General features: G+C 53.3%; 1 protein-coding gene across 1 annotated transcript in view; it reads left to right on the top strand.

Moving 5' to 3' along the window:
* The window catches only part of LAMB3 (laminin, beta 3), a 37897-nt gene extending 13065 nt beyond the window's left edge, over window positions 1-24832 (top strand). The window contains exons 3-22 of the mRNA XM_008582258.1: window positions 1255-1369; window positions 1909-1982; window positions 4937-5128; window positions 6488-6551; window positions 6862-7055; window positions 8889-9009; window positions 9763-9951; window positions 11188-11343; window positions 11782-11978; window positions 12378-12489; window positions 13243-13621; window positions 15183-15343; window positions 15472-15692; window positions 15981-16178; window positions 16513-16657; window positions 19305-19512; window positions 19839-19980; window positions 20351-20527; window positions 21288-21441; window positions 24320-24832. Coding sequence (XP_008580480.1) covers window positions 1255-1369; window positions 1909-1982; window positions 4937-5128; window positions 6488-6551; window positions 6862-7055; window positions 8889-9009; window positions 9763-9951; window positions 11188-11343; window positions 11782-11978; window positions 12378-12489; window positions 13243-13621; window positions 15183-15343; window positions 15472-15692; window positions 15981-16178; window positions 16513-16657; window positions 19305-19512; window positions 19839-19980; window positions 20351-20527; window positions 21288-21441; window positions 24320-24456 — 3336 coding nt within the window. The 3' untranslated portion in view covers window positions 24457-24832. The remainder of the gene's footprint in view (window positions 1-1254; window positions 1370-1908; window positions 1983-4936; window positions 5129-6487; window positions 6552-6861; window positions 7056-8888; window positions 9010-9762; window positions 9952-11187; window positions 11344-11781; window positions 11979-12377; window positions 12490-13242; window positions 13622-15182; window positions 15344-15471; window positions 15693-15980; window positions 16179-16512; window positions 16658-19304; window positions 19513-19838; window positions 19981-20350; window positions 20528-21287; window positions 21442-24319) is intronic.
* Window positions 24833-25322: the final 490 nt, after the last annotated feature.

Raw genomic sequence — 25322 nt, forward strand, 5'->3', positions numbered from 1 at the left:
GGCCACCAGAGCTTGTGGTTCTGGTGAGTGGAAAGCAGAGGCACGGGGTGTGTGGAGGTACAGTTGTCCCTACCCGGGGGGATCAGCTGGTCGGGGAGGTTCTTGTCCAAGCCTTGCTTCTGCTTGTGAGTGAATTTGGAGCCCTCCAGTCAGTGTTCCTTAGGCTGGGCACAGAGTCTGGGATTATGGTTACTCAGAGAAAACAGATTTTATGTGTGTTGCATGGGGCAGCTGGGACAAGGTCCTATTATATCTGTGTTGTGTGTGTGTACATGCACACATGCACATAAGCACAGACTAGGGGAACAAGGGACATGTGGCCTCTCTGGCCATGTTCCTTTTCTTGGTGATATCTGCCCTGTCATGGAGCCCATGGGGTTTTCAGTTCTGTCTCCTGTCTCACTGTCTCACTCCAAGGGACAGACATAGGTCAGGGAAGGTGTGGTTTATTGGGGACCTCCCTGATGAGGCTGCGTTCTCTCCTGTGGGTACAGAATACTGAACCTGGGAAAGACCCTCAGTCTCAGATGCCTGTGCTGAAAGGCTTAGGGATCATCTAAATGTTACTAGAATGTTGGTTCTCTAAGGGCAGGGTCTTTTTTTTGTTTACCATTATAACCCCAGAGCCCAGAACAGTGTCTGGCACATAGTACATGCTCAGTAAATATTTGTTGGATGAATGCATGACTCTAGTCCACCCTACACTCAATTTACAGAGGAGAAAACTGAGCCTTGGTGGTGGGGTAACAGAGCTACGACCAGGACCCCAAATTTCCTTGTCCTTTTTTTTGGTGTCCTCTCTCCCTGATTTTCAAATACCCAGTGTTCCCCAGGCTGCCAGGATTAAATGAGATAAAATATAAAACTTCCTAGCCTGTGTCTTACACATAGTAAGTACTAAACTATTGTGAGTTTCTCCTCCTTTCTTCTGTTTGCCCTTAGTACACTCCTCAAGTTTCTCTTCAAGGCAATGTTATGTCTCCAGTTCTTTTTCCCCACCACCTTATACTTCTTCCCCAGCTAGAACATTTATTTATATTCACTTGCTATGTGTTAGGAGAGACACAAATGAATTGAATTAAAAGATGACCAATAGCCCTCTTTTAAGAGATGAATCCTCCCAAGTGTGTTAATGAAATCAATGGATCTCTAAGGGTAGGATTTCCAGAGGGGATGTGCTGGGATCTCAGGATACAAGGCAAGAAATCTATCAGGACCCTTTCTCTGAGCTTCTGCCGTCTTCCTTTCCCACAGTGGCAGATGAAATGCTGCAAGTGTGACTCCAGGCTGCCACACAATTACAACAGTCACCGCGTGGAGAATGTGGCTTCATCCTCAGGCCCCATGCGCTGGTGGCAGTCACAGAATGGTGAGGACCTGCCCCCTGCAGGGGTCCAACCTTGTGGATGGAGGGCCCCTGAGAACCCTTTGGACATGGGTGTTTCTTATGGTGGTGGGGCATGGGTGGTTAGCGAGCAGAATGTTTCTGCCTGTATATTTGGGGCCTGTTGGATGTTGCAGGTAGAAGAGTCTATGGGAGGCAAGGAGAGGGTGTGTGGAGAGAGAAAAGTTTTTATTCCACTCCACTCAGTCTCGATGGGTGAGCTTGTGGAATGCAAGCACGCTTTGGGAATAGGTCTGTGTCAAGCAGACAAGTTGAAATTCTTTAAAGGATGAGAGGCATCAGGCGATGGTGGGAAGGAAATCTGGCCAAAATAGATAGGATCTTGAATGGATAATACTGGTGTAAGTAGAAACATACTGGTACCCCTCCTCTCCAAGAGGGAAATCGCAGAATCAAGAGTAGAGGCTTTCTGACTTCCCTGAGCTAGTCTAGTCCAGAGCCTGCTTCAGGGATGGGAAGATGGAAAGTCTCTGGCCTAAAGTTTCTACTTTTTGTCTTTCCAGATGTGAACCCTGTCTCTCTGCAGCTGGACCTGGACAGGAGATTCCAGCTTCAGAACATCATGATAGATTTTAAGGTGTGCCCCCTGGGGATAGCAGTGGATAGGAGAGGGACCCCTGGGCCATGTGGGCTTGGACCGTGGAGGAGCACCGTGTTCTTGTCTCTCCAGTCTGGGGGCGATGGCACCACATGCTGGGTGGTCTCCCCTTCCCAAGGCTGGGGCGACACTCACTGTGAGCCTACATCATGGTGACAGCAGTGGACTTGCTCCTGGGAGAACAGTGGCAACTCCAGGTCCCCTGTCTTGGTCGCGCAGTGGTTGTATATCCTTCTCCTCTCTGTGTCCCCGACCCTCAACCCATCTAATTCATTCAGCTTTGCCAAGTACCAACTCTACTGGGCCTGGATGCTTATTACTCAACTGTGTACTCTTGGTATACTCTGTTTTAATAACTTTGCAGATGACATTGAGTTTAGCAAAGAGCCAAGAACTTGCCTGTCCACAAGAAAGATGGACCTTTGGAGTGGCTCTCCTGGCGGGCGGTCCACTCATTCGGGCTGTTACTTCTCGGACCTCTTTGGATCCTGCTCTTGGACCAGCCTTGCGAGACACTCCTTTTGGAGGGAACATTTTTATTCATTTCTGACAAGCCATTTTTTTCTTTTCAGAGATTTGATTTTGTTCTTTCTGCAGAAATAGTCAAATATTCCAGGATCAAGTTTGGTTAGTAAGATTAGATGATCAGGAAGGGTGATATAATTTTCGGGAGTTAAAATGAGCTTGCATTAAAAGTAACAGCCTGATTTCTTATATGACTGAGGAAGCTGGCTCTAAGAGCCTCACCCCAAGAAAAGGTCAATAGTATTTGGAGAAATGCCGGTATTGTTTAACCAAATGCCCAGTCTCTAAAGGTGACAACTTTGAAGGGCAACATTCATTTGGGTGGAAACTGTTAAATAGTCTCATTGCTTTATTAACATTCACCCATTCACTTATCTGTCAGTTCTTGCCACACACATATCGAACACTGATTGTATGTTAGGTTTGGTGCCAGACGTTATGGACAGAAAGATGAATAAAAGGAAATCATGATCCTCAAGCTGCTTTACCATATACAGGGAAGACAGACAAAGAACCAGAAGTGGGAAGTGTGCTGGATACTCTGACGTTGCTCAGAAGAGGTTCCGGAGAGCACGAGAGGGGGCGACTAGCTTGGTCTGTCTTTGGGGGGGGTGGCTGTCAGAGAATGCACCCAGGGAGGATGAACCTTCAGAGACCAGTAATAGGCAAAGTTCACTGCAGGCAAAGAGAAGAGCAGGTGCAAAGGCAAGGGGGTAAGAGGCAGGAAGATGTACAATCGGGAAAAGGGAGGGGAATGTGCCCTGGCTCTGGAGGGCAAATGTGTTTGTGATGATGGGAGGTGGGATGTGGTGCAAGATGAGTTTACTGATAGAAATAGGGGGAAGGGAGAGCAGACCTAATAGTCACCATTCATTCAACAAATGTGTGCTAGAAATGTCTAAGTGCTAGATGCCGGGGCACAGCTGGGAGCAAGACAGACGACGGGCCTGCGGTCTAGTGTGCCGGCTCTCCGCCTGGACCACTTTGGCTTCCCCTCTCCCCCAGGGGGTATTTGGCAATTTCTGGAGACATTTTTGGTTGTCACAGCTGTGAGTATGCTGTTGGCATCTGGTGGGTAGAGGTCAGGGATGCTGTTAGCCAGCCTACAATGCGTAGAACAGCCCCTCCAACCAAGAATCATCCAACTCAAAATACGAACAGCGCTAAGGCTGAGAAATCCTGGTCTAGAGGGAGAAGAATGAAAAGTGAAAACCAACCAATGAATGATTGGAAATTGTGGTGACATTTCTGAAGGAAACTAACAAGAGGCTGGAATAGGAAATCACGGGGCGGGATGGGCAGGGTGTGGTTAGCAGGTATAAAAAGATCTCTGGGAGGAAGTGACATTTAAGCTGAGAACAAAGGTGAGAAGCAACCCCCCAGGGGGAGGAGCATTCCAAGCAGAAGGAGGGACAGGTGCACTCCAGGCAGAAGGAGGGACAGGTGCACAGGCTCCCAGGAGGGAATGAGCCTGGTGTGATTTAGGGTTTGAAGAGCAAGTGGCCTGGAAAGAGGAGAAGTGGCAGGAGGCGCCCAGGGGGCACAGGGCCTCTTCACCCATAGTTAAGAGTTCAGATTTTATCCAGGCACAGTAGGTTAGAGGATTTTTAGCAGAGAAGTGACTGTGGGGAAATCAGGCGGGGGTCAGGGGGTGGAGACAGCAGCGCCGAAGCTGGAGAGACAGGCCGGATTCGGGATCTGTTTTGGAGGTTGGGTTTATGAGCCTGTGGTTTGAAGAAGTGGCCTAAGCTGGAGGCTGTCAGCATACAGACCCCATTTAAAGCCACCAGAAATGGAAGAAGTCACCGAGGGAGGCAGCAGGGATGCAATAGTCATGCTAAGGAGCTGCACTTTATCTTCAGGCCAATGCAGATCGATTGAAGGGCTTCAGTACCAGATAACAGGTCAGGAAGATCTCTCTGTGCAGGGAGGAGAGTGGTTTGGCGGCCAGGACAGAGCTCCAGGCTGCGGCAGTAATGCAGGTCCAGCGTGACCCTAGGCTGGACTGTGGCTAGGGCAGAAAAAAGGAGATAGGGAGAGAGGATGGACAGAACCCAGAGCTAGCAGGGATAAAAATGGTTAGCTGTAGGAAATGCAAGAATTTTCTGGCCTGCAAGCCCCGGTGGGTGGGAGGCTGAGCTGGGGACCACACCTCTGGAACGCAGATCCTGCTTCTATTACCTTCCATGGTTCCCCTGGGGAGAACCCACCATGGCCTGTGGTTTGCCAGGAGGGTTGGACCAGGATGCTCCTGAGCCCACTTGCTCCTTCTGGGCAAAGGGGGCCCAGCAGAGTGTTTATCTGTCTGCGTCATCAGAGGATCCTGTTTCTGTGACTGTGTCTCCAATGGGGCACAGCACCAGTACCCCCCAAGTCGCTCAGAGTCCCCACCCTGCCTGTCTCCACAGGGGCCCATGCCCGCTGGCATGTTGATTGAGCGCTCCTCGGACTTCGGCAAGACCTGGCGGGTCTACCAGTACCTGGCTGCTGACTGCACCTCCGTCTTCCCCCGGGTCCGCCAGGGCCAGCCCCAGAGCTGGCAGGATGTTCGCTGCCAGTCCCTGCCCCAGAGGCCTAATGGGCGCCCAAATGGGGGAAAGGTAGGTAGAAGGAACCCTGAAAACTGAAAAAGTAGGCACAGAAAAGTCGCCAACGTCCCACTGTTCACAGTCACACACACTTCTGAGAAGACATGAGAACACACTCGGTCAGCCCTCTTGACTGTCTTTCTTGAGCTCCCCAATAGTGGCCACTCTGGCCACCCTCAAGACATGGGCTGCTCTTCCTGCTGCTGCCTGCGAGGGCTGTCTCAGAAACACCTGCGGCTGCTGCATTGCCAGCCCTGCCCCCGGCCACAGCCCTCCCCCGTGGCTCGTGGGCACGTCCCTGCAGTGGGGAGGATGAACCGACTTTACTCCAGAGGGAGGACTTTGGGCTGGTGAGGTGGGTGGATGCAAGTGAGCAAATCACACACCTAATTTTACCTCTGGCCTCACCATAGCAGAGTTTAACACAAGAACGAGGTTTTTCAGTTTAACTCGCCCATCTAGCCCAGTCCCAGTCCTTGGTGGGGCGTGGGGGGAGGAATTCAAGTATAACCCACAGATCCAGGCCGACCTAGAAATGAGAATTTACCCCAGAAATATCCAAAATGTTTCTCTCCACATCCTCCAAACTTGGGTCAAGTTCCTTCATTTTTTCCATGACTGCTTTCCCCACCCGCTGGCGGAGGAGGCTGGAGCTTCTCTCCTCCCTTTCCAGCCGAGACGAGATGCGGTGAACACGCGGAGCTGCTCCCACATGCACCAGTGCTCAGAGGGGGCCCCTCTGTGGGCCGTGCGCCTCCTTCCTGCAGGCTTATCAGCTCTTCTCGGTTGAACCCCTAGCCAAATCTGTGTGAAGCACGTTCTCCAGACCCCAGATCAGAACAAGGGACATTTTCCTAATTTATAGAGGCTTGATGTGAAAACTCCTCCTTGGATATGCAGATGAAGTCACAATCTAATGAGTGGTTTTTTATTATAAATAAAAAGCATAGTTGAAATTGGGGTTTTCCACAGTGCTGTGGTCACCATGTCCATGTGTCCTTGGGTCTTGGTCCCTCTCATTCATCCTGAGTCATTGAAAAATTAGTGTCTCCTAGACCCCCATATGTATATATGGTATATCTCCACATAAGTTTTGGCCCAGGGAAATCAGGAAATTCTTGGGCTGTCTGTATTTTCCACTGGAGAGGAGAGATGGTACACACACACACTCACTCATTTGGGGCCCAGTGGTCATCTTGCTTGCCCAGGGCAGTTGGCAGGCCTCACATGCACGGTCTGTCTCAGGTTCCGGGTGACAAGGACCTACGGGGAGGAGGAGGGTGGGCACTGAATGGACAGAAAGGCGTCTTCTGAGCTCCGGGCACACCGCGGACCTCTTCTTTGGTTTTTCCCTTTCCCCTCTCTCTTTAGATCCAACTTAACCTTATGGATTTAGCATCTGGGATTCCAGCCCCTCAGAGTCAAAAAATTCAGGGTAAGTGTGACTCCTTCTCTTGCCCATGGGACTGCGGGTAGGGAGTGAAGCAGGGTTGGAGCCCAGATCATGGAAATTTTCTGGTCTTTTGTATTTTGGCCAACATGGGTGGGGATTTAATACTTGCCCTGCTTACCCCATAGGGGCATTGTGTGGAGGATGGCCCTGGCATGACATCAGGGCGGCAGGAAGAGGGGTGGTGAGATCGGAATTCCTTTCCTTAAGTCTCCTACCCCAGGAGACTCTATTTGCCTCTCACTAACTTTCTTTATTTTCCCTTTTCCAACCCTTTGCTACTGGCCCCTCTCAGAGCTGGGGGAGATCACAAACTTGAGAATCAACTTTACCAGGCTGGCCCCTGTGCCCCAGAGGGGCTACCGCCCCCCCAGCACCTACTATGCAGTGTCCCAGCTGCGTCTGCAGGGGAGCTGCTTCTGCCACGGCCACGCTGACCGCTGCACCCCCAACTCTGGAGCCCCTGCAGGCCCCTCCACCGCTGTGCAGGTGACAGCCCCGGGTGGAAGGGCAGAGGGGAGGGGGCAGGACCATAACAAACTAAGGACACTCTTGGGGCTCCCGTAAAGCAGGGAGTGCACTAAGTTTACGACTTGGGTATTTAATACTTCAGCAATAACAAAAAAGAATCTAAGTGATTCTCATTTCAAAAATCAGAATTTTGTAGTACTTCTTTAGACTGGCTTTATAGTTTGGGATGGTTTTAATTTTGGGTTACATATATGTGTGGGTATTAAAGGTAGCTTAAGGCAAAAGCATCTCAGCCCTGGCTACATATTATAACATCCCTGAAAGCTGAAAGAAAATTGCATAGATATTCTCTATCCCTAGATATTCTGATTTTATTGCTGGTTTTTAAAACTCCAGGTGATTCTAACATACTGCCAGGGTTGAGAGCTACTGGTTTAGGGATTCTAAAGTCTCATCTGGGGTGAGATCTGGGGCAGAGTGAGAGAAGAGCATTTAGTACAGACACGGTCTACCCCAGGCAGCTGAAGCAGATTCATCTGGGATGGGGTGAGAAGCTCCAGTTCACCAAGCTCCCCAGGGGATTCACTGTGAGACCAACCTTGAGAACCTCCAGTAGAGGAGACAGAACCTTGGGCAAAGAAGCAGAGAGACCTGTCGTTCCCCTTTTCTTGGGCTTCAGTTCTTCCGTCAACACGTGGGAGCATGTCGGTTGTCCTAGTGACAGAGGGGCAAGAGGAGATCACATGGAATGGCCTGGGAGGGAAATACAGGTGAAATGAGCATTGGTCGGCTTTGTTCTTCCCACTTCTGGGCCAGCTCCTGCCCCAGGCCGCACAGGGGTCCACAGGGAAGACAGCGCAGGGAGTGTGTGATCTATTAGGGACATAAGACAAATTACGAGAACCCATGGCTGAGTGGGATTGCCGACATGTGAGGACGACAGCGTGTGGGATGCAGAGGGAGAGCCACCGGCCCTGCTGCCCAGTGGAATCACCGCTTTTGACAGTTACCAATGCCTGGGCCACGTGCACCGAGATTCTGATTGAACTGGACGTGGGCGGTGGTACTTTATAAAATGCTCCCTGGGCCATTCTGAAGTGCAGCCAAGGTTGAGATTTTTGGAATTAGGGGGACAAGGGAGGCCTTCTGAAGGAGGTGCCTTTCTAGCAGGAGCTTAAGGGGCAGGATTTTGCTGGTGAATATGGCAAGAAGAGAATTCTAAGCAGAAGGAAAAACAGTAAAGGCCAAAAGCTGGGGAAAGTAGGGCCTGTTCAGGCAGCAGCAGGAGGTTAGCCTGCTGCGCTGCTAGCAGGGACGGGAGGGAGACAGAATGGAGCAGGCTGAGGGTGTTGGGCTTAATTTGGAAGGCAATTAGCACACAACAGCTATTCTATTTTTATATCTTAATGAGTCTATTCATCATAACAATCCCATTAGCCAAACAACTGTAGTCATAGACTGTTGGAATATAAATCTCCAGAGGGCCCACCAGCTTCTGGAATCACACAGTTTACCAACAATGGTGCCTGAGCACCTTCCTTGGGCTGGACATCACGGGGGTGTCCAGGGGCAAGGAGCGAGCTTGTGAAAACCTCCCTATAGGAGCAGTGCAGGCATGTGTGTGTGCTCATGTGCACCTGTGCTCACATTCAGGGAACAACGGCAGGCAGGCCAGCTGCTGCATGTCACAGGAGCTGGGTGAAGTCTGGAGCATTCAGAGGAGGTGTCCTGGAAGGACTGGGGTCATAGTCAGGCCCCGAGGGACAGGAAAGAGGGTCAGAGAGGAAAGGCAGGTCCATGCCTAGGCCCTCCTTTGCTAATTATTCCTATGACTAATGGTCCCCCTTCCAGGTCCATGACGTCTGTGTCTGCCAGCACAACACTGCCGGCCCCAACTGTGAACGCTGTGCACCCTTCTACAACAACCAGCCCTGGAGACCCGCGGAGGGCCAGGACCCCCATGAATGCCAACGTACGGGCCTGGGATCGCTCCCTCCCCCGAAGGGACCAGCTTGGGTGCTGACATCCATGAGCCTCAGTGACCTCACCTGGGACATGGGGAGAATCTGTTTTTTATTATTTAAATCTAAACTGAGCTGCACCCCTGCAAGTTCAGCTCTGCCTGCTCTGTGGGGATGGAGAGAGTATTTGGGTGGCGTTCTCCCACTACCCCGACCCTCCTCCTCAGCCAGGCCCGGAGGGACTGAGGGCTTGGTCCATGCTTCTGATTCCACATGGCCTTCATAGATCCCCACAGCCTCCTTCTTCTGGACCCTCCAGTTGCCTTACCCTGTTTAGGACATATCTGGTTCCCTGTTGCTGTTTCCTACTTCAAATGGCCCCCTGGAGTCAGGGACTTTGTGTAAATCAAGGAAACAGGGATTCCCAGCCCAGGGAGAGGCAGTGACCCAGCAGGAGATCCCTGGTGGCAGTGGAAGGTTGGGGATAGACCATTCAAAAGGCTCTTTCTTTGGCCCAATGTGCCGCTGTTTTGGGCTCCATCATTACGCTTGGAATCAGGAGGCCTTTGTTCTCATTCTACTCTGCTTTCCTACTGGCCATGTAACCTTAAATTATGCAAGCTTTCCTTGGTCTCAGTTTCCCCATTTTCCTGCCCTGAGCATCTTGTAGAGTTGTTGGACATGACCAGGGAGCTACTGTGGAATGTGCTTTGTAGCTGGCAATGGTGCTGGACAGATGTCAGCCCTGGGCTTCTCTTTTCCAGGGTGTGACTGCAATGGGCACTCAGAGACCTGTCACTTTGACCCGGCTGTGTTTGCTGCCAGCCAGGGTTCACATGGAGGCGTGTGTGACAACTGCCGGGACCACACTGAAGGCAGGAACTGTGAGCGGTGTCAGCTGCACTATTTCCGGAACAGGCGCCCAAATGTTCCCATTCAGGAGACTTGTATTCGTGAGTAGGGGCTCCGGGGACCTGGGTGTCATCTGTCCATTACTCTCCATCTGCTCTGGCCACAAAAGAGTACGTGTTCCTTGGGACACAAAGGCCCTCAGGCAGCATGAAGACTCGGTTGTCATCAGGACTCAGGCTGGTTTTAACTTAGCTGTGCACTACTAAGCCAGTCACTTACCCTCTCTGGACCATCTATCAATCAATCAGTCAATCAACATATAGCCCTTATTTTGAACATGGAAGAGAAAAAAGTAAATATAAGATACAGTTTCTGCCTCAGGGAACACAGTTTAGTAATATAAACCATACACACATGAAAAAGAGGAATGAAAACAGTTTGTCCTTATATATGCTATAGCCTTTAGCATGTTGTGATGTGGTTTGTCATTTATTTTTCTATTTCCCTCCACACTGAGGACTCCTCCATGGCAGGGGTTATGTCTTATATCCTCTGGCCCTTGCACCATGACTGGCAAATCACTGATGCTCGGGGAATGTCTATTGAATGAATATATGGATGGCATGAAATGAAGCACCTAGAGGCAGCTTAACATGCCCGTGAGGGCCAGTGAGTTCATTTAGGAAAGAGCACACGGGAGGGAAGCAATCTGGTTCGGCAGGTTTGATCAGTAAAGACTTTCTGGATGAAGGAGTCTTACGTTTTGAAAGACGTGAAAGAAGTCAGAGAGTGGGAGTGGGAGAAAGCGGGCCACTTCCTACTGATATTATTTGTTTATGGAATGAGTGAGAGAGACTTGACCTCTGTTTCCAGCACTTACTTACAATGTGATCTTGAGTAAATTCTTTAACATCCTGAGCCTCAGTTTCCTGTACAATGGGGATAATAATCCCCACCTTTCAGGGTTATCATGAGAATTACATAAGGCAACTTGCAGGAGTGCCCAGCTCAGTACTTGGCACACAGTGGCTGCGCAGTAAATAATGACAACAAAAATACTTGTACAGTGCTTAACATGTGCCAAGTACTGTTTCACCTGCTTTGTATTTACTCATTTATTTCTTATAAGATGCCTATGAGGGCTGTATTTTATATATTATCCCCATTTTACAGATGAGGAGACTGAGGCATGAGGGATTGGGTAACTTGACTAAGGGTGTAAGGTTGAAAGCCAGTGGTGGAGCAAGGATTTGAACCAGGCAGTCTGGCTCCTGGAATCTGCTCTGAATTCTCTACTTTTCTTCATTCCTACTGTGGTGGTTGCTTCTGTCTCTCAGCTTGTGAGTGTGATCCTGATGGGGCAGTACCAGGGGCTCCCTGTGACCCAGTGACCGGGCAGTGTGTGTGCAAGGAGCACGTGCAGGGAGAGCGCTGTGATCTGTGCAAGCCGGGCTTCACTGGACTCACCTACACCAACCCACAGGGCTGCCACCGTGAGTAGGGGGCCCAGTCCAGCATGGTGTGGAGCAGGCTGCATGGGGCCACCAGACCAAGTCTGCCCTGCTCACTGCGCTGTCTTGGAGAAAATCTCACTCCAGGGCAGACAGCAGGGATGTGTGGGGCATTTGCGTGGACACCTGACTTCCCGCCTTCTTCTCCAGCACCAGGTGCTGTGCAACTGTTCTCCAGCAGGTGGCAGCACAGGCCTGGGTTGGAAGGTGGGACTGAGTCAGCCAGAGGGAGGGTGGGAGGTGGGTGGCCATGCTGCCCTGTGGCTGCACTGGTGGGAAAGTGCGGTGAGTCAGCCATGCCATCTACAGAGGACGGCCCCGCCCAGTTCTTTCCCCAGGCTGCCCCCCCAGATGTGTGTCCTCTGGGGGTGAGTTTTCTGTGGGGTGTCGGCCTGAGCTCAGCAGCCCTCCTTTCTGCAGGCTGTGACTGCAGCATCCTGGGGTCTCAGCGGGACATGCCGTGTGATGAGGAGAGTGGGCGCTGCCTGTGTCTGCCCAATGTGGTGGGCCCCAAGTGTGACCAGTGTGCTCCCTACCACTGGAAGCTGGCCAGTGGCCAGGGCTGTGAGCCCTGTGCCTGCAACCCCCATGGCTCCCTCAGCCCCCAGTGCAACCAGGTATGAGGTGGGGTGGCACCGTGGCCCTCGGCAGGGGAGGTTCTGCCTACCAGCTTCTGTCCTGCCTCCACGCTGCCCTTCTGGGCCTTTCCACAGCCATGCTGGGCTGCTTCCATCCCCACTCCCCTTTGGGGAGGCCACCAGATGTCCCTCCCTCTGTGGCGCTCAGCCTTTGGCAAACTGTCTTTGCCACACCATCTGCAACGTCCACTCTGGGCCTTGACCTCAAAGCTTCTCTATGAGCAGAAGTCCTTGTTTTGGGGGTGCACTAGCTCTGCAGGCAGCTGGGGAGCCCTGGATTCTGTCTGTGGACTGGGGATCTGGGACACTGTCCCCGGTACCAGGGCAAGGTGGCTCCTGTGAGGGAGGGTCCCCTGATGGTGTTCTCCCCTCAACCAGTTCACAGGGCAGTGCCCCTGTCGGGAAGGGTTTGGTGGCCTGACATGCAGTGCCGCAGCCCTCCGCCAGTGTCCAGACAAGACGCATGGAGACATGGCCACGGGATGCCGAGGTGCGTGCTCACCGCATGGGGGGATGAGCAAGTGGTGGGCATGGGGTGGAGGCACATGGGTCCGTGGTATGGCAGGACATCCTGTCCTGATACTGTCGTGTGGGCTGGGGCAACCCCGTGAGGGCACATGCTCCCTGCGACCGACGTGCTCCAGCCAGTCGTCTTGATCTCCCAGCCCCCAGGGCAGGCTAGCGTTAGGCTGTCCCTGTCCTCAGGACAGGAGGGCTCCTTTGCTCCCCAATCTCTGAGAGTGAGCACCTCCCAGCAGCCATGTCCAGAGCAGCACAGGGAGAGGACATTTCTTCCCTCTTCGTGGGTGGGGGAAGTGAGTCCTGCGGGGAGAGGGCGGGATTTCCCAAAGTCAGTTTGATGTAGTGACAGGAGCACAGGACCTGGGGTATGCAGACCCGGGGCCTGGTGTCTGCTCTGCCTGTGCCTGACCGAGGGATCTTGAGCGAGTTGCTCTAGATGCAGTTTCCTCATCCGGGGGAGGAGGCACGTTGTTCTAACCTCCCTGCGTCTCAGCGGCCTCGTGCATGAAAGGGGCAGAAGAGCGTCCCTCACAGGGCGGCGGGGACCACACGGGTAACGCCCGACTGCCTTAGACCCGGTCGTGCTCTCGGCACCATGGCAGTCTAGTATTCTAAGTCACGTAGAAAGACCCTGGGTCAGACCTCCTCTTCAGGACTCTCCCCACCAGATGCCATCGTTTCCCTGACCCCAGCCACTCACTGTCATTTCTCCCGGCTCTAGCCTGTGACTGTGACTTCCGGGGAACGGAGGGCCCAGGCTGTGACAAGGCCTCTGGCCGCTGCCTCTGCCGCCCTGGCTTGACTGGGCCCCGCTGTGACCAGTGCCAGCGAGGCTACTGCAACCGCTACCCAGTGTGCGTGGCCTGCCACCCTTGCTTCCAGACCTATGACGCGGACCTCCAGGAGCAGGCCCTGCGCCTTGGCAGCCTCCGCAATGCCACCACCAGCCTGTGGTCAGGGCCAGGTCTAGAGGACCTGGGACTGGCCTCCCGAATCCAGGATGCCAAGAACAAGATTGAGCAGATCCAAGCAATTCTTGGTGGTGCCTCTGTCACAGAGCAGGAGATGGCCCAGGCGGCCAATGCCATCTTCTCCATCAGGTAATCCTTTTCCCTGCCAAGCACTTGAAAGAATCGAGCCACGTGGGTCATAGCAGGGGCACAGCAGTCCTTGCTTACATTTGTACAGCCTATTACAGTCTACAAGGCATTTACACGTGTGCTCTCTCGTGATAGTTAACATCACAACAGTCCTGTGAGGTTGGTGTGGTGGGTGGCATTGCTTCCGTTTTGCAGATGAGGAAACAGGCACAGATGGGTGATGTGACAGAGCCATGTGGCCACCGAGGGACAGAGCTGGGACTCGGTGCACAGGCCCGGACCCCGAGCCTAGTGTTCTTTCAGGTGCCCGGTGCTGCCTGTGGGAGAGTCAGCTCGGAATTAGTCACCCTGGCAGAGGGCATCTGAGAGGCGAGGGCTCTAAAAATAACTCTGTTTGCCTTTAGAATGGAAGCAGGCCCACCCACACCCCTCTCGCACCGGCAAAGGCACCTTCTTAGAGAGATTTGGTTCTGGAAGTTTCTATAATTAGTTTGCATTCCCTGAGCACTAGCTTCCTGATGGTACGCAGAGCCATCCAGGGCTGTGACTGGCAGCAGGGAAAAGGTGGCCTGGGAAGAAGGAAAACCAAGGCTTTGTTACCTAGGGACGTGCTACAGCTTCTTTTAAGGGGCTCTAGTGGAAGAGCTAGAGCAAATGTTGGGAGTCATTCATTCATTCACTCCCTATATTTTTAAAAGCATCTATGATGAGCCAAGCATCATGCAGGGTGTTGGGGATATTAGTTAACGTGACATAGGCTTTGTCTTCAAGAGGCTCACGTCGGGGAGACCGACGTGTAAACAGCGAACTATAATGTGGCACGTGCTACGAGAGGGAAAACTCCAACAGTGGGCTGGTCCTGGCAGGCTTCACAGGGGAGGTGCCGTCTGACCTGAGCCTCTCAATCGGGTAGTCTGTCCGCAGATGTTCTGCAGGCAGGAAATGCAGGCCTGCAGGGGCGTTCCATGGAAGGGCGTTCTATGCCTGAGCAAAGCCGGGAGGTGGAGGACGGGGTTGTGGGAGGGAGGGGGTTGTTGGAGCTGCAAAGGGCATGGGGAGAGAGGAATCTCTGAGAGCTCAGTGACCGTGGGCCTGGGTGGGTGAATCCTGAGCCCCCTTCAGGTGGGCTGACCGGTGGCTGTGGCATGGGGTCTGGAGCTCAGCGCGGGGTGTGGAGTGCAGAAGAGAGATTTGGGAGCCACGCTGTGCAGGTGGTGGTGACGACAGCCTGTGGAGAGCTGAGGAGTGGGGGGTCAGGGTAGTGTCCCTTGTGGAGGCCAGGAGCAAGGGGAGAGTGTGGGAGGGGAGGAGGACCAGGAATGTTAGGGTCACGGACAGCAAGGAAGCAGAGTGTTTTATGGCCCTGCCTGCAAGAGGGTGGCGGGAGGTTGCGCCTGCCCTCCTGACCTCTGTGCAGCAGGCCCCTTCAGCCTGCGGATTCTCTGTTCTGTTGCCTTTGCCGAAGGCCTCTGTTATTCCTGACTCAGTAACTGAGGGGGTGGCTGGCTCTGGGGAGGCCAACCGCTCCTGTATGTTAGTGAAAGCTCCTTTCTCATTTCAGGCGGACTCTCCAGGGCCTGCAGCCAGATCTGATCCTAGAGGAGGAGACGGCATCCCTCCCAGGAGACCTGGAGAGTCTGAACAGAGGCTTCAATCGCCTCCTTGTTATGTATCAGAACAAGAGGGAGCAGTTTGAAAAAATAAGCAGTGCAGATCCTTCAGGTGAGGAGGGGGGACTCAGCCCGCACTGCCATGGCCACGGGCACGCCACGGCCCCCCCCTCCCGCTCCTCCTGCACCTCCAGGCCTCCGGGTCCAGGAGCAGCTCACTCCCCGCTCCTCTGCCCACAGGAGCCTTCCGCGTCCTGTCCGCAGCCCGTGAGCGGTCGGCCCAGGCTGCTCGGCAGGTCTCCGACAGCTCCCGCTTGCTGCTTCAGCTCAGGGACAGCCGGAGAGAGGCAGAGGGGCTGGAGAGGCAGGCAGGGGGCGCAGAAGGAGCCAGCGGCCCCCAGCTCGCGGCTCTGAGGCTGGAGATGGCTTCCTTGCCTGACCTGACACCCACCATCAACAAGGTGACTCGTGGCATGGGAGCCCCCCTCCGGGAGCCCCTGTCCCAGCTTGTCACAGACCAAGTGCTGCCACCCGGTGCCCATTAGGACAAACCTGCCCCAGTGAGAGTCTGCCCCTCTCCACCACCCATCCCGACCCTGTGCCCCTTACCGTGTGCTCAGCAGTTGCCAAGGAAACAAGTTTCTGGTGCCTGGTTGTCATGGAGATGCCTGGTTGCTTGCTGGGTGTGGGATGGGAGTGGTTGTTGAGGAGCCTGGGGTAGCCTCTCTGACACCCCCATCTCTCCACAGCTCTGTGGTGGCTCCCGGCAGACGGCCTGTACCCCAGGAGCGTGCCCTGGTGAGCTGTGTCCCCAAGACAACAGGACAGCCTGTGGCTCCCACTGCAGGGGCATCCTCCCTAGGGCTGGTGGGTCCTTCCAGACGGCGGGGCAGGTGGCTGAGCAGCTGCGGGGCTTCAACTCCCAGCTCCAGCAGACCAGGCAGATGGTAGGTGTGGGGGAGGTGGGGTGAGCACAGGGAGGGGGGAGGTGGACAGAAAGGAGCCCCCAGGCCACTCAGAGTTCCCACTTCATGGCCAGTCATGTTAGGTGACTTGCTCAGCGACCCACAGCAAGTTTGAGATAGAGTTTGCAGACAATGTTTTGGGCTATTTTTTTTTTTTTACACAACATCCACATCATTTCTTCTGGGGCCAAACCAGGTTGGTTACAAATGTCTCCTAGGTAGGTCTTGGGTAGAGTATAACCCACAGAATCCTTGGAGGCTGCCGAGAGGGTCCCTCGGGCATAAGGCCCTTCTGACCTCTGGTGTGTATCAACAGATCAGGGCAGCCGAGGAAGCTGCCTTGCAGGTGCAGTCAGATGCCCAGCGCCTGGAGACCCAGGTGAGCACCAGCCGCTCACAGATGGAGGAAGACGTCAGACGCACGCGGCTCCTCATCCAGCAGGTCCGCGACTTCCTCACAGGTGAGCCTCAGCTGACGTTCTGACTCCTGCCTGATCCTCAGTCCCACGTCCGGTTCATCAGCCTGTGCCCCTCCCTCATCCCCAGGTCTGCTGCCACCCTGGTCCAGGCCCCCGCCCTCTTGCAGGCCATCGCCAGGGCTTTCTTGTTGCTCTCCTGCCTCTGCACCTGCTCCCTTGTGGTCCATTCTCCACAGAACAGCCTGAAACATCCTTCTAAAATGTACAGATCGGATTACATCTCACTCTTGCTTAATATCCTTCAAGGGCTTCACCTTGTTCTTGGAATAAACTCCCAGCTCCTATCACGGCCTACAAAGTCTGTCCTCTGTCCTTGCTTCCGATGTGGCCTTGTGCCCTTCTCCCCTGAGCCCACTGGCCATCCTGGAATACGTCAGGCTCTTACCCGGAATGCTCTTTCCAAGGCTGCCGCTGCTTGTCCTCCAGGACTCTGCACTATTGCACTGTGGGATGGACACACACACACAGACACACACACACACAGACACAGACACACACACACACACAGACACACACACACACACACACACGCTCTCTTGCCTCCTTGCCTTTACTAATATTTTTCCTCTCTCTGGATTGCCTCCCGTTCCCCACCTCTCCTGACCTGGGAAACTCCTCCTCACCCTCTAAGGATCCTCGTGCACGTGCCACCTCCAGGAAGCCCCCCTCTGGGCTCATCAGACAGGGTCCAATGCCCCCGATGGCACCATGCTTCTCCTAGTCACTCAGCGTTGTGCTTCCTTATTTATGGGCCTGTCTCTCCCACTAGATTTCGAGCTCTAAAGGTCAGAGACCTAGTCTGATTTGATTTGTGAACTCTTCATGCTATTGTTCAAAGCAGTAGATATTTACTGAGCCCACCCTGAGACTCAGAAGGCCATGAAATTGAGGGTAATGCAGACCACGTCCGTGGATGAGGCTGCAGAGCTGCAGAATACAGGAGGGGCCAGAGCTAGGTGCTCACCTGGGGACCTCTGCAGAAAGTGTGTGTTAAGCCTTGTTTATTTCACAAGTTTATTCTGAGGATCGAATAATTGATGCAAAATGTGTTTTGAAAAATTAAAGGTGCCTCAGGAATGAGAGTTGATATTATTAGGTTTCTGGTTCCTGCCAGGGAATTTGCTTGGCGGGGAGCCCAGTTCATATGAGCTGCGGGCTTGGTGTAACCACCACGGCTCTTCCTGCTACTATTACAGTGCTTTTTCCCCAAATAGGCCAAAGCCCCTCCTGAGTGCGGATGGCAGGTCAAAGGGGGGCAGGAAGGTCCCATGACTTGCTTAAGGCCATGAGACTCACACTTGGGGACAGTGTTATCTGGGGACGCAGGGAGATGGAGCCTAGCAAATGTGGATGAAGGGGCAGGCTGAGGTTTGGGGCTCAGACTCATGGATAAGGGAGTCTTGCCCCGAGTTAAGCCCAGTGAGGCTGAATGGCCGGTCATCCTGCATTAACTTTGGCCAGGGCCTTGGCCTCAGGGCTGGAAGGTGGGTTGAAATTCTCTCCTTCTGAGTGCAGTCGAGGCTCGTGTGAACGGGTGGGGAGCTGCCAGGCCCCTTTTGTCCTCAGCTATACGTGTGTCTCAGGTGAAGTCCTATGTTGGGTCCAGGGGTAGAGGAAGGAGCAGGGCCTGAAAGAGGCCTGGCCCCAGGGAGGGCCCTGGGGAAATTCTCACAGTCTCCACAGCAGTGGGTCCTAGCCTCCAGAGCCCTGGTGCGGGAGGTGCTGGGTGCCAGCTGCAACCCTGTTGGCAGCCAGGCTCACAGCACAGAGGGGAGAGTGGAGGTCTATGGAAAAAGGAAGAAACGGTGCCTTTCCCAGTTCTTCAAATGGAATTGACGAAATTAATAGTGAAGGTTCACTAAGTTCTTACTAAGTGCCAGGCACTACTCTAAATGCTTTTCAGGTACTACGTTATTTAATTCTGATTACATGATAAGTACTATTATTACTTTCACTTTGCACATAGGATAAGGAGTGCGGCTCTAGGGCGGAGGTTGCAATTCTGGATTGGATGGCTGGGGCTGGCCTGTCTGAGAAGGTGACATTTGAGCAAAGACCTGATAACTGTTTTGTAAGGAGTGCGGCTCTAGGGCGGAGGTTGCAATTCTGGATCGGATGGCTGGGGCTGGCCTGTCTGAGAAGGTGACATTTGAGCAAAGACCTGATAACTGTTTTCTGCCTTTGCAAAAATGAGCACTCTGGCCTGAAGAGGGGTGTGGGCAATAAAGGGTCTTATTGCCAATGAAGCAGCTCCAGTTCCTGGCCGCTCTCCCCAATTTAGGGCTGCTAATGTATGTGCTGCAGGCACTGTTCAGTACCAGCTGTCTGGCACCACCTCCTTCTCCCCAGTCTGCAGCTTCCTGTGGCACCAGACGCTTAGTTGCCACAGCTGTGCCAACACCCCTCCTCCCCACAGCACGGAACACAGGACAGTCATCTTCCTCGCAGTCGTGGAAATTCCCAGAGAATGGGCACCTGAGTCTGGTTGAGAGGGAGCAGTAGCTCCTTGGACCTCCATGGCACAGAGGCCACTGTGGGTGTCTTCTGGGGATGCTGCTAAGCCTGGAGAGGCCTCTGATCTTTGGGGAGGGGAGTGGGCTCCCGCAGCTGATGGCTGGATGTCTTCCAGACCCTGAAACCGATGCAGACACCATCCAGGAAGTCAGTGAGGCCGTGCTGGCCCTGTGGCTGCCCACAGACTCAGCCACAGTCCTGCAGAAGATGAATGAAATCCAGGCCATAGCAGCAAGGCTGCCCAACGTGGACCTGGTGCTGACCCAGACCAAGCAGGACATCGCGAGGGCCCGCAGGCTGCAGGCGGAGGCTGAGCAGGCCAGGTGTGGCCTTGGTCCTGGACTTCTCCCTGCCCAGGAGTGGACTGGTGTTTTATCCCCAACCCTGTTGCTGGGAGGCAGGAGGGGGTGCTCACTGTGGTGGGGGATGGTTAAGTGACACACAGAGACCTGCCTTCCGTATTGGAAACTGTACCATAACACTCACGTTTGTCATGTCTGCGTGGTGAGGTCCTGGCATGTCAAAGCTACCGAGTCAGTACTCCTGCTCTTTGTCTTGGCTGGGAAGGCTGGTGCGTGAGCAAAACCACGTATTTATCCACTCACTGTCCACTCGCTTTCTCTCCTCTCCTTTCTGATCATTCTCCCAGGAGCCGAGCCCACGCAGTGGAGGGCCAGGTAGAGGATGTGGTCGGGAACCTGCGGCAGGGCACGGTGGCGCTGCAGGAAGCTCAGGACACCATGCAAGGCACCAGCCGCTCCCTTCGGCTTATCCAGGACAGGGTTGCTGAGGTGAGGCGTTATGGCTTCCACCCCTCATGTTTGGGAATGAACAGTTGGATTTAAGCCTAGGGCATAGAAGATGCTAGACAGGGACCCAGATGAGCCAGGTCTAGAAAAGGAGGGTTACAAGCATTGGGTCTGGCTTTCAGCCTTGGATTTTCTGGTCTCAGGGCTGGGAGGCAGGAAGCAGGGGTGGGGTTGGCTGAGCTGGAGAAGAGGAATGGGTGTCAGTGGACAGACAGGGGTTTGGAAGGGCAATCATGATGTCCTGGATGCAAAGAGTTTTTACTGCCTGATGAGTTGGAGAAAAATTGGGGATGAAGGCCCCTGCCTGTGAGACACATCTCAAACCCCAGGTCCCCTCCCTCTTTCCACAAAGGTTCAGCAGGTAATGGGGCCAGCGGAGAGGCTGGTGATGGGCATGACGAAGCAGCTGGGTGACTTCCGGGCACGTATGGAGGAGCTCCGCCGCCAAGCCCGGCAGCAGCGGGCACAGGCAGCTGAGGCCAAGCAGCTCGCGGAAGGTGCCAGCGAGCACGCACTCAGTGCCCAGGAGGTACAGACAGGGCAAAGTGAGCCCAGTGACATACAGCCAGTGAAGGGTCCTGTGCAGAAGTGGACTTTGCACACTTTATAAGACCATGAACTCAAAAACACTTAGAATAACAGAGCCAGGAGGGGCTTCAGGATAAAACCCAGGCGTCTGAGTTCTGCCTCCTGCTGCCTTTGGCGTAGCTGTCTCAGGGACATTGGAGATGATCTAGTTCAATCCCTCTCCTTTTACATATGAGGTGGTGACTTTGTCCACAGGCCCGAAGCTTATCTACAAAGCAGGTGACTTAGCACCCAATCCAGAGCTTGTCTTCTGAATCCCATCTGGACAGACACTCCTGGCTTAGTCTAACCTCTGTCACTGTCAGAATTAGACTAGAGAAGATCAAAGAGCCATTCTCAGTGTGTCAAGTGGGCCACCTGCCTCCCCCAGGGCCAGGAGCACTTCCAATCCTGCCATAGTGACCATGTTGCCAAGTACACTATTATGTGACAGCTTGATATTAACATGCTATTATATGCCTGGCATTGTGCTGGAAGTGAGGTAGGAAGTGAAGGAGCTGGAGATGGGACAGGGGAAATATAGAAGTTTAAGACATGGTCTGTGGCCCTGGTGGGATTTCCAAGCAAAACCAAACCATTGGGAAATAGTAGGAGGCACCTTATCACTGTGTGTTGATTTAGGTGCTGTCAAGTGCTTTCACCACAGTCCTTTAGGACTGCAGGTGATGCTGATGTGATACTGAGACCTTTATCTTTTTCAGGGATTTGAGAGAATAAAGCAAAAGTATGCTGAGCTGAAGGACCGGTTGGGTCGGAGTCCCATGCTGGGTGAGCAGGGCAGCCGGGTCATGAGCGTCAAGACAGAGGCAGAGGAGCTTTTTGGGGAGACCATGGAGATGATGGACAAGATGAAAGGTGAGGGAATGGGCCAGGGACTTGGACTGCTGGGCATCCCCGAAGGCTGGTCCCATCCTGGGGCATCTGAGTCCTCCTCTTCTCGGAGCTAGCAGCGCTAAGGGAGTGAGGTCAGTTGGGATTTCCTGAGCACCTAGAAAGCAGGATGGAACTGTGGGGAATGCAGAGATGTTCTCACGACTTGGCCTGCCCTCGAGAAGCTTGCAATCCAGATGGGGCCATTTTTCTTCCTGCCTGCAAGAGGCATGGCATTATATTTAACAAAATAAGAGCTCTAGGGGTTCAGAGGATAAATAATTTCAGAGAGAAATGTTCAGTGAAGGCCATGTTCATCCTGGAAGGATGTGTAGGCGTGGGGGAGGCTGTGAGCAAGAGCAGCGGCATCAAGACTTGGGTGGCGAGAAGGAACAAGGCGCGTCCTGAAGATAGGGACAGGACTCACTCGACAGAGAGCAGGGTTGATGAGGACCAGGGGACAGAGAAGTAGCATGCGGTCAATGTGGCTGGCCTCCAGTGCTCGGATGGGGAGGGTGGACTTAGCCCTGGAGGCCGTGGGGAACATGCAAGCATTTTGAATATGCCAGAGACATAATGAAAGTAGCTTTTGAAAGCGTTCTGAGGTTTCCTCTGAAAGGGAAGTCGGAATTTCCAGGAACCAGAGTCAATCTCTAAGATGTGATAATAGGGTCACTGGGCTGGTGTGTCCAGGCAATGCCACAGAGCTTCTATGAATTTCCACAAAAGTGTTTGGCAAGGATCTCTTTGGGAAGCATGTTGTCCACTGTAGAGAAGGTTGGGCTGGCTGGTGATGAGATGCAAGCAAGGGGCCGCAGCTGATGGGCGAGGCGAGAGGAGAGGACCTTGAGGAAGGAGCCAGGCGGAGTCAGAGCTTATGTGCGAAGATAAAGAACTTGTGCGTCAGATCTGTGAACGACAGACAGCCAATAGGATAGACAACCGAACCGGTATCCTAAGGCAATATAGCAAAAGTCTGAAGGGATGGGCTGAAACTAACAGGATGAAATTAAATAGGGAAAAAAATTACAAGGGCACTTCAAAAAGTTTGTGAAAAAATAGAATTAAAAGATAATATGATTTTTCCCATGAACTTTCTGAAATACTTGTGTACCTCCCACTCTGGCCTTGTTTGGCCCCAAACCCACAAGTACAGCTCAGATGAGGCCTGGCTTCCTAGTGACTAGTTTTACCAAAAATGCTTTATCACTCGTAAGTGATACTTACGAGTTGTTGTTACTCACCTGAAAAAGAACCAGAGTTCTGAGTAACTGAAAGCTTGTTATAAGCCAGCAATGTCTTGCCACCGCCTAGAGAACTAACAAATACAAAGCAGTCAGAGTGTGGGGAGGAGAGCTCAGGGGATATTCAAGCTATTTAGCAACAGGTGTGGCACGTGCCCACCAACCAGAAAAGGCTCAGCTTGTAGCACTGGAACAGGCATCGACCTGCTTGCAGGAAGTTACCTTTAATTGCAGCATAATGGGGAGGACCATGCATGGGGGGCGTCTGGGGGTGGGGGCCGGAATGAACATGGGGAACAGAACAGCCACTATTTAACAGCCACTACGGATGGATCTCAATATTTTGTCACTTGTAGGTCCATGTGGGTGCCCACTGGCTGAACGTCAGCCCAGTAATACTCTGGTACACTCTGCTGATAGGATCTCACCTGGGGGTGGTTTTCTCATGTCGGCTGCTGTATGTTCAGAAGGGATATTGACAGCCCTGCAGACATCAGGGGGAGAGCGACCAGGGTGGGAAGAGAGGGAGGGACCCAGCAGTTACAGCAGATGAGGAATGGATGAAAGACCTAGAGATAAGTAATCTGGAGAAAACAAAGCCTCAGAAATGTGCAGGATTGCCATGTGGGAATAGAGCAAATGTTCCTATAACCCCAGGAGACAGGCCTGGGACAGTTGGGTGGAAGCAAGAAGCAGTCAGATTTTGGTTTTATGAAAAGATGACTTTTTAAACAACCAGAGTGGCCTAAAGCTGGGGCCCTGTGAGGCAGTACATGATCTCTCCCTATTTCTGGAAAAGTCCAGGCTGAGGCTGGGTGCCAGGATGACTTTTTAAACAACCAGAGTGGCCTAAAGCTGGGGCCTTGTGAGGCAGTACATGATCTCTCCCTATTTCTGGAAAAGTCCAGGCTGAGGCTGGGTGCCAGCTCTCATAAATGTGGTAGGGGGACTCCTGCCTAGAAGGACAGGGGCACAGGCAAGGCTAGGTCACTTTGGAGTTCTTTGAATCCTCCATGCACAATCCGGTGGTGGAGTGTAGAATGGACCAGAAGAGGAGGGCTAGGTTCATCTGGAGTGGCATTCTGGGGAGGAAAGGTGAGGCTAGGTCACTTTGGAGTTCTTTGAATCCTCCATGCACAATCCGGTGGTGGAGCGTAGAATGGACCAGAAGAGGAGGGCTAGGTTCATCTGGAGTGGCATTCTGGGGAGGAAAGGTGGGGAGGAATTCTGGTCACCCAGCCCGCCTTTTTGCCAAGGTGCCCACTTGAGGGTTGTTGGTGGGATGGCAGCTGTCTGGGTCCAGCAGCACTGGGCTGCTAATCTTTATGCCAGCGGCCCCCCTCATCAGCTTGGGACAGCTGAGACAGCCTAGAGCAGAGGAGGGGGGCAGGGGCAAGGGGATAATTGGGAATGGGAGCCTCCAGGATCTGGCCCTTGCCAGGTTGCTCTAAGAGTGGGATAGGGGAGGGCAAGGCATGAGGCTGGAGAGAGGCCAGACTCCCCCAGAGGTTATTCTGCCTGCATGTGCTGCCTCCAGGGAGGGAGAGGGGAAGGAGGGTTGGGAGCTTTTGGGCATCTCATCAGCATCTCCTCCTCTGCCTGCTGTTCCATCCGCTCAGACATGGAGTCGGAGCTGCTGCGCGGGAGTCAGGCCATCTTGCTGCGCTCGGCGGACCTGACGGGGCTGGAGAAGCGTGTGGAGCAGATCCGTGACCACATCAACGCCCGCGTGCTCTACTACGCCACCTGCAAGTGATGCTCCAGCTCCCAGCCCCTGCCCCACCCATCTGCCTCCTTTGCTTTTGGGGGGCAGACTGGGCTGAAATGCTTGCCAGCTCCAGGAGACTTCGGTGCAGCCTAAAGCACAGCCTGGACCACCCTTGGTGCGCAGCTGTTAAGACACCCTGGGCTGCAGCTGAGCTTGAGCTGATGGGACGCCTACATTAGAGGGAGGGATGGTAGAGGTGGGCATGTCATCGTGGCTCTCGAGGGAGATGGGCTGGCCAGCGTCCCTGCCCTCCATCTCCCTTCGTCCCTTGTTATGGCTTAAATACAAAAACTTAATAAAAAATAATGTGCAAGTGAAAAGCCCAATAAAAATCTTTGGAAAGAAGCCTGGAGGCTTAAAGAGAGATAACGGTCTGTCTCCCCATCGTCAGGCTTTGTCACTTGTTTCTGCCTTCCATTTGGAGTTCCTGGGTGCTCCTTAAGCCTGGTTGTCCTACTCTGCTCAGTCCATCTTGCTCGTCAACCTCGCTTAGGGAGACAGGGTCCCTCTGCCCCCCGACCTGCCAGGTTCCATCCTTGAGAGACCAGAGGAGAAGTTTTCACCTTTAAACAGAGATCCAGCTCCTCGTTTACAGATGAGGAAACAGAAATCCAGAGAAGGAAAGTAACGTGTCCAAATTCACACAACTCCCAGAAGCAGGACTAGGACTAGAATCTATGTCTCTTGGGGATCGCAAGGAGAGGTTGTAAATGGATGTGTGTGTGTGTCTGTGTGAGCGAGTGTGTGTGCGTGTGTGCATGTGAAATATAAAACGGTGTGAGCATTTGCATGCTGACCATGGCCCGGGCACTGTGCTGGCATTCTTCTACATTAACTTCTTGGTTGTTATTAGC

This window comes from Galeopterus variegatus, unplaced genomic scaffold (genome assembly GCF_000696425.1).
Source record: "Galeopterus variegatus unplaced genomic scaffold, G_variegatus-3.0.2 Scaffold2550, whole genome shotgun sequence".
Taxonomy (NCBI): domain Eukaryota; kingdom Metazoa; phylum Chordata; class Mammalia; order Dermoptera; family Cynocephalidae; genus Galeopterus; species Galeopterus variegatus.